This window comes from Sprattus sprattus, assembly GCF_963457725.1.
Source record: "Sprattus sprattus genome assembly, chromosome: 11".
NCBI classification, from domain to species: Eukaryota; Metazoa; Chordata; class Actinopteri; order Clupeiformes; family Clupeidae; genus Sprattus; species Sprattus sprattus.
This window is the reverse complement of record NC_137909.1, coordinates 12,237,951-12,250,450: the sequence shown is the minus strand read 5'-3', so window position 1 is coordinate 12,250,450 and position 12,500 is coordinate 12,237,951. Positions and strand designations below refer to the sequence as shown.

The window sequence follows — 12,500 nt, the reverse complement described above, 5'->3', positions numbered from 1 at the left end:
CCCCCAACTCCCAACAAAACCCACCGCACACACACACACACACACACACACACACACACACACACACACACACACACAAATGTCTTACAGCTCTGCCACAATCAGTCCCCATTCAGGGGAGACCTACCACCACTTCCTGCAAACCCAACCTCTTAAATTCTGCCATGACCATTGTCAGCAGGGAAGTGCACATTGCCACATCCTGCACCCTAACCCTTCAACCCCTCACCTAAGGCTCTGCTGTGATGAACTCCCTGCAGGGACATGCACACTGTCATATCCTGGAGAACAAGCAAGCCCTCCCTAGGCCCTCTTAAAACTCAATCTCCCTCTGCTCGACCACAATCACCCCCAAGCCCCCCCCCCCGACATCGCCCCGTTGACCACAAAGTCCTAACTCTAACCCTGACCCTGACCCCGACCACCAATCGTCAAGTCCATCTGCCCTGCTCACCCATCAAGATCTGTGAAAAGCCTCACACCCCACGATCCCCTCTTAACCATCAGGAGGGGATCTTGGCCGCAGGGCCAGGGCACAATCTGGCTGCAGGCTGTGAAAATGACTTTACCGCTCATTGAGAAGTGGCTCCCATCCAAAGCATTTTTTGTTTATTATTATCTTTCTTTTTTTTTTCTCAGACTGACCAATGGCTCCAGACGCCGTTTGGCAATTCCCAGTGTCCCTCCATCACCTCACGTCGTCACAGACACACACAGAAACCCAACTGAAACTAATCAGAAATGAAGAGCCTCAAAAGGCACCAAATGTGATTCCAGGGGATTTGTCTCTGAATCCGCCAAAAATATTATCCTTACAAAAAGAGAGAGAGAATAAGAGAGAGAAAGGGAGTTAGAGAGTGATAGAGGGAGAGAGAGACAGAGGGATAGAGAGAGTATACCGAGAGACAGTACATCCTCCTTAGAGGACATAAAAATGAGATTACAGGAAAAAATAACTTGCTGGCCAAGTCAGGGATTTGTGTGCGTGGCGAAAACATGACCTGTCTCTGTTTTGCATGTTTTATTTTTTATTTTTCTGTGCGCGTGTGCAAACGAGGAATAATGGCCTTTCCTGCTGACGAACAGAGAGGAATGTGAGTCTCGTTCTTGACTCATCTGCCTGCCGATTATCTGGCCTTTGAAGATGTGCACCTTCCCCCCTTTGTGAGCCTTGGACAATAGCGCCAGTGGCCGGTGTTTGGACGTCCACGGCCGGCCGCGCGCAAAGACCTCCGACACAATCAATCCCAGCAGGCTCATTATTTCTGATTGTGGCCACAAGGTCAGACTGCAGGCCTTCCTCAGTGGAGACCGCCCCGGCCTGCTCCGCCCTGACCCGCACACACGCATCCCCGCGCTGACCCCCCCAGCTGACATTCTGGCTCCATCGTCATGGCTACACTCAAAACGACAAGGAAGCACAGCCCTTGGAGGCGGGACTATGGTAACCTGTTGCTGGAGTGGTGTGATTTGGAGTATTCCAGAGGGATTTGTTTGCTAGTGATTCAGGATTCAGGATCTGGCATAATGATGTTGTCAGGTCCATTGTTGGCTTTGGAGTTTGTCGGTGACTGGTGGCTTTCTGTAAATAGGTATTTTTTTCTCTTTTTCTTCTGACAATTTGTGTTTTTCATCCTTTCTCCCCTCTCCTGTTGTTATTTTTTTCCTTCCCTCAAGAACAGTGATGAAACAGAAAAATAGGGCTGTGATAACAACGGAACACCATCAGACACACAAAACAAATGAGGAAGTTCTGACCCTTCTTGATGTCTGGAGAGCAGAAAACAGAATGAATATGTTTTCTCTTTTAACGCAATCAATAAGTAATACGAAGTCAAATGCTCCATTTGATACCAGGCCAGACTGAAGAAAAATGAGCAGTGAGTTAGAGGCACTATTTGCTTTTCTGTCTGTCAGAAAGTTTACTTACTTGGCGGTGGAGTTTTGGTTCGATTGACCTCTAGGTTTTTCTTGGCTCTTACTCCTGGGAAGCACAGCTGTACGACAGATGAGAAAGAATCTTTGATGAGGATGTAATAAATAAATAAATAATACAAAATATATTGAGTTTTACTGAAGAACACACTACAGAACTTATAGGTTTCCTAAATTAGCTTTCATTTCAGCAGTTAAGTTCATATCAGAGGACAAAGATGCATGCCACTTTCTTAGAAACTTTCTTAGAATGGAGCTAGTCCTTAACTAATCCTTAAAACATTCAGTTTCAGGCATTCCCTTCACCTGATTTATAGCTAGCTACCTTTCAAGGCTGCTCTGAATACAATGTAGACTGTAGTGTTTACGTTATAATGCATACTACAGTAGTACACTGATGCATACAAGTGATGCATGCATTTTTTATTTATGTAGCGCTGTGTGGTGGACTGACAGACATTTCAGCAGAAACCAGATAGGATATCACATAAGATACAGTTTAAACCTTTCAACACTGATTAACAGTACGCTTAACAATAAGTGCATATCACTATCACAGTAGTAGTATCAACTATTTTCTCTTTGTGTGTCTCAGTTAAATTAATAATTCTCACATACAATCACATGCTGATATTTTTCTTCAGAAACCCTTCAGTGTCACAAGGGAATCGCTGAAAAGCTTGTAACAACTTACACATCCAGCACCTCGACAGCTGAGATCGGTATGATGAGGGCCATACAAAGTTAGGAGAGTGCTGCCTTTTCAGCATACTTTATTCACTTCCTCACTCACCCACTAACCTACTTAACCGCCCACTCACCTGCTCAGTCACTCACTCACTCATTCAGTCACTCACTCACTCATTCAGTCCTGTCCTTCTCTCTGTCACCTTGGCAGAGGTACACAAGTACGTGTAGCAGTCTATCTTCCATTCACTCTATTATCAAACTCTTTGAGTCACTCATTTGATCACTGACTCTGTCCTTTCCCTCACTCATTTAATCCCTCCCTCCCTCCCTCCCTCCCTCCCTCCCCCCCTCCCCCCCCCCCCCCCCTCACCTTGGCAGAGGTGCAGAAGTGCACGTCACAGTCCAGCTCCCAGCTGCTGGGGGCCAGCTCGTGGACGGGCTCCAGGGAGAAGCTGAGACGGGTCGTGTGGGAGCAGCTTGCCAGGGTGCAGGGCTCGGGCCTGAAGGGCAGGTCCCTCAGGAGCTCCCACACGTCCCTGGAGCGCACCACGCACTCCTTGACCTCAGTGGCGATCTCCACCCCACCGGCCATCTGACCAGTGATCTTAAGAAGGGTTAACAATTCAATTAAACAACACATTTATTTAGCTCAGAATCAACAAGTCAATTTTAAAATTGCTTACTTTGGCATTGTCATTTTGGGTTAGCAGTGTGTGATTAGCAGTGAAGATAAGAGTGTGTGGTTAGTAGTGAGAGGTGGAGTGTTTGTTTATCAGTGAGGATTCGAGTTTGTGATTAGGAATGAGGACTAGAGTGTGTGTAATTAGTAGTGGCGATTATAGTGTGTGATTAGTAGTGATATATTGTGTGTGTCTTGCCATAAAGATTAAAGTGGGTGTTTAGCAGTGAAGGCTAGAGTGTCTGTTTAGCAGTGAAGAGTCAGAGTGTGGCGGCACCTCAGCGTAGATCCTCTTGTCCGTCTGGAGGGGGGTCTTGGGGTCGAGGGCAGACCTGTACTCAGGTGAGGTGTACAGGTGAATCTCCATGGGAACAGACAATGAGGCAGGGGTGGTGGTATCAGGAAATGTCACTGCAGACGGAGGATTAACCACTCCTGCAGAGCCAACGCACAGAGGGGCAGAAGCACATACGTAAGCGAGCAGCGAGCAGCTCAACCTGGAGCTGATTGTGTTGTCTTCACCACATCGTCACCGCCCTCTAACTGTAATTTGTGGCGCCCATAACTGAACGGGATCATGCAATCATGGGTGCAACTGAAAGGAATAGAGTAACTGGCAAATGTAAACCAACATTAAAAAAGATTAAAAAAAATCAAAGGTCTGTCCATTAAGATAAAAACAAAGGGCTGGCAGTGCTTAGGCATGTAGTTTACTGCAAAAGTAATGGGAAACCATGCTGAACCAGTGTTGTGTAGTTCCACTTTAAGGACTGGGGCTAGGACTTCCATAGGGTTTCTATTCAGCCTTACCCGGAGAACTGTCCTCTACCCCGATGACCAGTTGGACAGTTGGGCCCCTGACACGGACCTCAGAGTAGCTGGTGAAGTAGTCCAATTTGAAGTGGCTCATGGCCTCCAGCTGAAGATCTCTGGCACTGCCAAGCATTCTCATTCCATTGCTGGGAACGGAGAATGGCTCCTTCAAGAAAGGAATCTTTACCAGGCCATTGGTCTGCAAGAAGAAACGCAGGACATCAGGTGATTCCTCTTTGGTTTTTGAGCATCATGGAACATTATTTGGGAAAGAGGGTATTCACTCAAGAGACCTAATAAGGGCTATTTAAAGGAGTCATCATATGCATATAACAGGTGATTGGTTGATGAGTGACATGTCTGTGCTTGTGAGAAGGCATGCACTGCTTAGCCTATCACAAAGAACGACAAATAAATAAATGATATGTCTAGGATAAAAATTAAATAATAACAGAATACGCTTCCCACAGACTGAGTATCTTCGCACAGTTTTAAAAATGCATCTGTATGATGAAACCTTTGTGTAGCCTGGAGCTAGTTTAATTTCACAAGAAAATGTTACATTGAATTAAATGTTGGCGATGAATGGGCTGTTTCTGTTGGTCAGGGGTGTTATAGCACCCCCTTACAAACTTCACATTTATTCCCTCAAGATTTAAGTGACTCTGCCTCTGCATTCCAAAACCTTGCGACATGGAATTAAATAATCTGCCATTTTCTGTTTCATTGGGAGTTGGTCCTAGTGAATTAGGGGTCCTCTCAACGACTTCTTAGTTCTCCCAGACTTACAAGGTACTTTTAGGCTACATGCTACTTACGCTAAGGGGCTTTGTGAATTACTCCCAAATTAGTCTCAAAGTCAGGACAGAAATGGCCATTGTTTTTAGGAGATTCTCCTAAATTAGCAAGTTAGGTGCTAAGATTTAAGCCTTAAGATACTTTGGGAATACGTTATACATTATTTGGTCAGTCATGACTAGATACATTTCCAGTATTTACATGGTTTCAAGTGTTTTATGTTGGGTTTGTTGGGTAAAAATCCATGTACAAAACAATGGACAAAATGTTTCAGGTGAATTTCATTGATCCATGTATTCATCCAATAGCTACTGATATAGCACCAATTTACAATGCTGTTACAAAAGCCTGCCCTAAGCATCTTTTTAAAGATCACTTCCCCAAGGGTTGGTCTCAATGGTTCATCTGACCGGTAGTCTGTATGCCTTACTTACCGCAAACGCAGCTTCAGCCCCTTTCATTTCCCACACAGTGTTATTGGGACCTCGCAAAGACAACTTTGCATCACTCGGGACCACATGCACTAACACATGGCTGAAACAGAAGAAGATGGAGCATCTTAACATCATGCCCACACCTGTGCTCTTCACAGACATTGTACATGGAGATGCAATGAACTGGTATTTAAATATGAGGCACGCTGAAAACAGTGGCGGTTCTAGGATTTTTCTGAAGCAGGGGCCACAATGGGGCCAAATGTAACCTTCAGGGGCCAACAGTGTCATCACCACCTGATATCCAGTGATGACGCTGCTTAAATAAACATCAATTTGCGACAAGGCAATACACACATACTGACAGTAAAGAACATTTACTTCTAGTCAACTATCCAAAAGGAACAATGAATAACTCAGTATCCCTTTTGAAACTGAAATAAAAAAAATCATGAATCAGTAATTGTAATATATATATATATATATATTTAATTCAGTGTGCATAAAGGGCACATAAAACACACTAAACATAAAAGATAGCAACAGCTTTTAACTGTAGGCCTATATACAACAACATATTCTCTCTCACACACACACACACACACACACACACACACACACAGCTTGTCCTTCTAAGCTTTGTTTATAGTCGCTAGTCCTAACAAGGTGGCAAAAAGCATGTATAGGCTACACCTCTCTCTCTCTCTCTTCAGAAAAGAAGAATTCTCCGATTGCCATGCTTTGCGCTAAAACGCCTGACAAATTAATTCAAGTCCAATGACTTGGCCCGTCGAGACTCAACGCTTAGCACACCCAGGTGATTCAGACGAGGATTGTACACAAATAAATAGCCTAGGCAATGCACTGCAATTCATAGATACACATAAGTTTGAAATTCATCCAGCTAGGAATGAGAAATGTGATTCGGAGATCGCATAGACTACTTGCTAAATCATTTAGAATTAGCAGCATTGTTCTTTTTAACTTGCGCTTGCGAGTTGACACAACAGTAGCAGGCTATCCCTGCATGTCGAAGGTTAATTTTTCCTGCTTAATGAAAATGCAAGCCCATATCTAATAATATTAGCCTATTGGTGATGATCGACCTCTTTCAAAATACCATGCACCTTCATTTTGTTTCTCTTACCTCGCCATGCATCTGTCTACTACGATATGTCTGTTGAAGTGCACCATTTGAGATTCACTGAAAACAAACACAGAATATCGCGTGGCTATCTGATTGATTGACGTGATTTTCAGCCAACCAAAGTTCGTTTTGGTGGTCACCAAAGCCTTAAGACCCACCCCATGTGTATTTTTTAACCAACCAGAGTGAGTTATATGCTGCATTCGTCATGAAAACAGCACGTGTACAAAATGCTGCGCTACGCAGCAACCGGCAGGAACAGAACGCTTCTTTTTCTATTCACTTGTATTGACGCAACCGGCGCACTGCCACCAACAGTTTAGAGGTGGAACTGCAGCAGTGATCATTTAATTCTCCGCTTGGTTTTCCGCTTGGTTTTCTCGCCAGGTGATTGGCAGAACAGGGGCCAATCAGGGGCCAATCAAATTAGAGGAGGGGCCTCGGCCCCCCTGGCCCCGCCTCTAAATCCGCCCCTGGCTGAAAAAGACAATAGGATCACTATACATAAAACCGCATTGGTGTCTGCTGGTGTCATCTTGACTAGATGATGGTACAATTTTCTCTTTGGAATGAAATGTCTCTTTTCACAAAGAGGGAAAAACAGAAAAGAACACTGCATGTGACATGACATGGTCTACGTCCACAGCAAAGACAGCATCTCACCGAATGTCCGCGTCATCAGGGATATTGATGATGTGCAGCTGTTTCTGCTGTTTCGCTGCTGGAAGGAAGCAGGACTTCACAGATGATGGCTGGGGGCCGACCTTCCTGATGGGGATCATCTCCATGGGCATCTTCTCAGTAGGGGTCAATGTGCAGGTTGGACCAGTAGCTGGAAAGGTGAACCACAAATTATGGATGGACTATTTTAATTCTCTATGGATTATGATTTATAAATTATTACAATAATGCTCTTTTTTTTAAACAAACACAAAATAAACTATATTATGACATTTTTATATGATGACAAATCCATCATATAACTATTTAACCAAAAAAGGTACAGTGTATTTAGGTGACAAACACTTCAGGTGACCTCAGCACATGTTTAGTCCTATGCATGAATTGAATTGGAAGTCGATAACACAAGACTTCAATTTTCTTTGACAATTGATCAATGGTCTGTTGTCATGCAGGTTCAAGTAAACATGAAAGGTGAAATATTTTGAACACATGATCATATCCATTCTGTGGGTAACCATGGTTACTGTCTGACAGAGAGCCTTACCAGGTCTGTGGGTGAAATTGAATGTGGTTGGGTCTTGCACCTCAGTAAAGGATGTTACACCACCAAACTTATCACTGGTCCATCTCAAGAGCTCTTCTGTCTCCAGGGGAATGTCCTCTCTTAGGGTTGTTTTCCCAAACACTGTAAATCGTGCATCTTTTGAGATCTACGGGGTAAAAGACACAACATCAGCCTGCATTCCACCTCACCAATCTCAGTCCACGGCCGACTGAACATCAGCTCTGAACGGAGACTGGCCACTGCAGCAGTTCCTCTCAGTCTTACTGCTCGTGTTTTCTGCTGAGGCTGTAGGGAGGTCAAACGGCAGTCATTTCTGCTGTCGGTGGCACTGTGCAGCATTAAATGCACCACTTTCCGTGACTGTATACCCTTCCCATGTCTGTCGATGGCACTGCGTTTGCGCCCTCCTTTTGGTGTTTGGTTTGGTGTCAATGAGTGAGTCAGCTGCTTTTTTAAGCACTTTATCTCATGTTTGCAAAATGTGTCTGACTGACCACAGCTCCCCCCTCTCCCAAAACCCTGTCTGCTGCCAGAAGCATTTGAAAAGGAATGTTTATTATGGTAAAGTGTCCACTGTTGTACAACCCCACTGGAGCCCAGGTCCTTCCTTAACTTCCTGAGTATGGGCAGGAAATGAGACCTTTTTAACTCTGTGCGTCAGTGGAGTGGACTGGAATTTGGCTCCATATGTGTATAAATACATACATACAGTAACACACACAAACACACACACACACACAATGACATACTGTACGCACGCACACACACACACACACACACACACACACACACACACACACACACACACACACACACAGACACACACAAAACACTGTCTATCTCAGAGATGTGTACTACTGGCCACCACGACCTCTTTCTTCCCAGACTGCAAGTATTCTTGTAACTCCAAGAGTATCTATAGGTACAATAGGAGGCACAGCCTTTTGCTATCGAGCCCCCCTCCTTTGATCTCCATCAGAGAAGCAGACACCCTTTCCATCTTCAAGTCTAGACTAAAAACATTCCCCTTCAGTGCATCCTATAGTCAGGAATAATACAAGATCCTGCACCAGTCACATTATGCATCCCATAGACAATGCTAGGGCTTTTCTTATGTACCACTGAATGTCTATTAACTAGCGTGCCTCTGTTCTCTCCCTTATAGTAGGACCTTTGCCAGCACATGCTGCTGGCTGTGACAACATTTTTCCACATCACCATAACCTATAATTACATATACACATGTCACATGACCACTCACTGTGTCTCTTTTCTATCCCACACAGTGCAGCACTTTTCCCTTGCATCTACCTGCAGAAACTATCTGCTTACAGTTACCCATTCCCCCTATACTATAATGCACAAATTCAGTTCTGCTCAGGATGCATCTTATATACATACTGTGTGCCTTCCTATTTACCTGTAATATAAATAGATGCTATCATTAACATAGTTTTCAGCTTCATAGCTCTGCTTATCCTCAATTGTAATAGTAATAGTAACATAATAAGGATACTGTATACCCACTAAGCTGTTCTACAACCCATACTATGAATGCTGAATCTATCCATTTTCATCCACTGTCAATCTTGTATGTATCCTTGAGTGTATATGCCTTATGTATGCTAATATGTTTTATCCTGGTGCATGTATTCCTTTATCTACTTGTTTTTGATTCCCTTTTCTCCTCACTGAGAACTACTGAGAGAGATCTAGAGAAAGAATATTGGGTAAAATGTTTCACTCAATATTTAAAACAAAATATTGCATGAAAAGCATGTGTTTCATGTGTGGGTGAGCCTTATGGGAAGGTGTATAGATGCAGTGCTTTTTGGCCCGAATTTGTTCAAATAAGTCTTGCTTTTGTTTCAAAATATTTTGCCTATAAACTTTATATGTAATAAAATGAACTGTATACTACAATTTGTGTGAAACGTCTGAACCAATATTATCTCCATAGAGATCAACGTCAACAGGTTTGGGTTCATCAACAGGTTGTTGTGGTCGTGGTTGTCGGGCAAAGAATGTGCTTTGATAGAAGCCGACCACACGCGTCACGCAGCCACAGTTCTGTTTGGTCACAAAACTGTGCCTGTGATCTAGCGTGTCCACAGGAACTAGGGAGGACTTTGGCAAGAGTGCAGAAACCCTCTTTTGATTGATCGCTCCCTTTTCATGTGCCCTGGACTCGCTTGGCTTCGGCGGATTGAAATAGAATGTCAGGAAGCGTGGCAGACGAGGAAATCAAAAAAATCACAAAGAAGGGAGGACGGGGAGGACGAAGGGAGGACGAAGGGAGCAGGACAGAACCGACAGGAGGGGGGTGCCACCTCCCCTCCACCTCCTTCCCTAGGCCAATCTGTCCGTCGGGGTGAAAGGGTTAGGCAGCATCAGAGGAAGCTGCGGGGTCAAGAGGACAAGCTTTAGCCAATCACGCTTCCTGGAGATACGTCAGCCAATCACCTCCGTCCCTTGGCACTGTCTCTCCTCCTATCACATCAGTCACCTTGAAGAGACCCCTGGTGTGACGGTCTTGTGTGTGTTTGTGTGTGTGGGGGGGGGGAATGACAGTTAAACGATGTGCAGACTCCTAGTACAAACTCAGAGCCAGCAGCCACTATCACTCATTTGACACGAGAGACAGGGAGATAGCCTCCTGTCTAAAACATTGCAGACGCTCAGAGAACAATTCAACTTAGATTAGAACCGGAGGTGAAAAAGGGGACACACAGTCTTTGGTTTTGAAAACACAGCATTCATGGCAACAGTTTCAATTATGAGAAAAGAGGGCGTTGTTAGCCTAAATGTCAAATATCAGAGAGTAGAATTTCAGTCTCCTGATTACTGTTTCACACAAGAACCAAGAAAATTACAGGTGGCGGGGTGTGTGTGTGTGGTTGGGGGGTTTGGGGTAGAAGAAAGGGTTCATAAGTTCATAAAAAAAAATACACCTATGCCTTGGGTTTTTTTCTTCAAAAACCAACAAAGACACGTGTGGCAAAGCCAAATAAACTGTGGAACAAATTTAACTATTTTGTTTACTTTCAACAGAGTTTTATCCTGTGAAAGGTCAATGTACCCCAGCTGGCATACAACACAGCCCACAGGCTTTCCTCATCATCTCTCTCACATACACATACACACACACACACACACACACACAAAACACATTTATTTTCAGAGTATTGTGCTCCGTGACTTGCATAGACACAATCATATGCACCTACATGATACATTTCAGAAACACACCAACACCGTCCACCCATCCCCACCTCCCAACCCACACACACACACACACACACACACATACACAAATCTCACACAAATCACTAATATCACCATTATAATGACAATGGGCAGCTCTCTTTCGCTGTGTTTTCCTCATGCCTTAGCACCATTACTGCTTTACCCTAAAGCAACAACAACAAACAAAAACAACCGAAACACATTTCATGCACCGCATCACTCATGTTGCCAAACATATCCCAGTGATTCCGCATCCAACTGTTACTGAAGTCTATAATCAGGGCCAGATTCATTTCAGTGTGTCTTCAATATGTATGGCTCATAAACCCCCCCACCCCACTCCTATAACCCCTGGGGATGTCTTCACGCTAAACAAACAAGGTTAATTGCCTCTCAGAACTGGCCAAGGGCTACACAGCTGGAGTTGCTCTCAATTGTCAAACAGCTGGCACTGAAGTCCCATATGGGCCCTTGGTGTGTGTGTGTGTGTGTGTCTGTGTGTGTGTGTGTGGTGTGTGTGTGTGTGTGTGTGTGTGTGTGTGTGTGTGTGTGTGTGTGTGTGTGTGTGTGTGTGGGGGGGGGGGGGGGGTGCGTGCGTGCGTGCGTGCGTGCGTGCGTGCGTGCGTGCGTGCGTGCGTGCGTGAGTGAGTGCGTGCGTGTGTGTGTGTGTGTGTGTGTGTGCATGTGTGTGCGTGTGTGTGTGTGTGTGTGTGTGTGTGTGAGTTCCTCTATTTCTTTTAGTCTCACACACACAGAGTGGCAATCTGACACTATCACAGGACCATGCTCTGGATCTGAGGAAACTCATGTGGCAGAGAAAGAGAGGGACCAAGTCTGGCTGATATCCTTGACCCGAGCTAAGACTTCAGCAGCCTAAAGAAGGTACGGTACATACACTTACAAAATCATCTCCAGAAGCATGGGTATGTGCACAGATCACCTCTCCATACAAGAAGTTTAAGTAGATCCAACCAGGTGAAGAAAATATATATAATATAATATTGACTTTATTACTATTACTAGTATTGTGTATGTGTATGTATGACTTTAATGATTACAATGTTGTGTTAGATTTAACCTGAAACAATTGCATATAAACTGCTCAGTAGTAGAGTGGTGTCATTACTTACATAGATGGTGACATTTGAGTTTCCCTTGATGTTCACAAATGCATTGTCACTGGTGGTGATGATTATCTTTAATGGCTTGTCATATGTTGGCAGTACCACCTCACACATAGGGACGTTCTCCTGTGAGAGGAAAGAATATAATAAACCAGTGAGCTGCCAATGTACAACGGACAGAAGTATTCAGATATACAGCAACACACACACACACACACAAACACTCACACACACACACACACACACACACACACACACTCAAACACAGACACACACACACACACACACACAAAAGAACAAATGCACAACCCAAGAACATATAATTCTATATTAAGAACATATGATTAGATATAGATATAATTATATTATTACAGTCAGTGTATTG

At 44.1% G+C, this 12,500-nt stretch overlaps 1 protein-coding gene across 1 annotated transcript in view; it reads right to left on the bottom strand.

The window, feature by feature from the left end:
- eng (endoglin) overlaps window positions 1–12,500 on the bottom strand; it is a 44,475-nt gene that overhangs the window by 4,931 nt on the left and 27,044 nt on the right. Inside the window, exons 4-11 of the mRNA XM_080847092.1 lie at window positions 12,122–12,241; window positions 7,725–7,890; window positions 7,160–7,328; window positions 5,350–5,449; window positions 4,115–4,316; window positions 3,582–3,739; window positions 2,996–3,229; window positions 1,931–1,997 (exon numbers count right to left, since the gene is read on the bottom strand). Of these exons, the coding sequence (XP_080703218.1) occupies window positions 1,931–1,997; window positions 2,996–3,229; window positions 3,582–3,739; window positions 4,115–4,316; window positions 5,350–5,449; window positions 7,160–7,328; window positions 7,725–7,890; window positions 12,122–12,241 (1,216 nt within the window). The remainder of the gene's footprint in view (window positions 1–1,930; window positions 1,998–2,995; window positions 3,230–3,581; window positions 3,740–4,114; window positions 4,317–5,349; window positions 5,450–7,159; window positions 7,329–7,724; window positions 7,891–12,121; window positions 12,242–12,500) is intronic.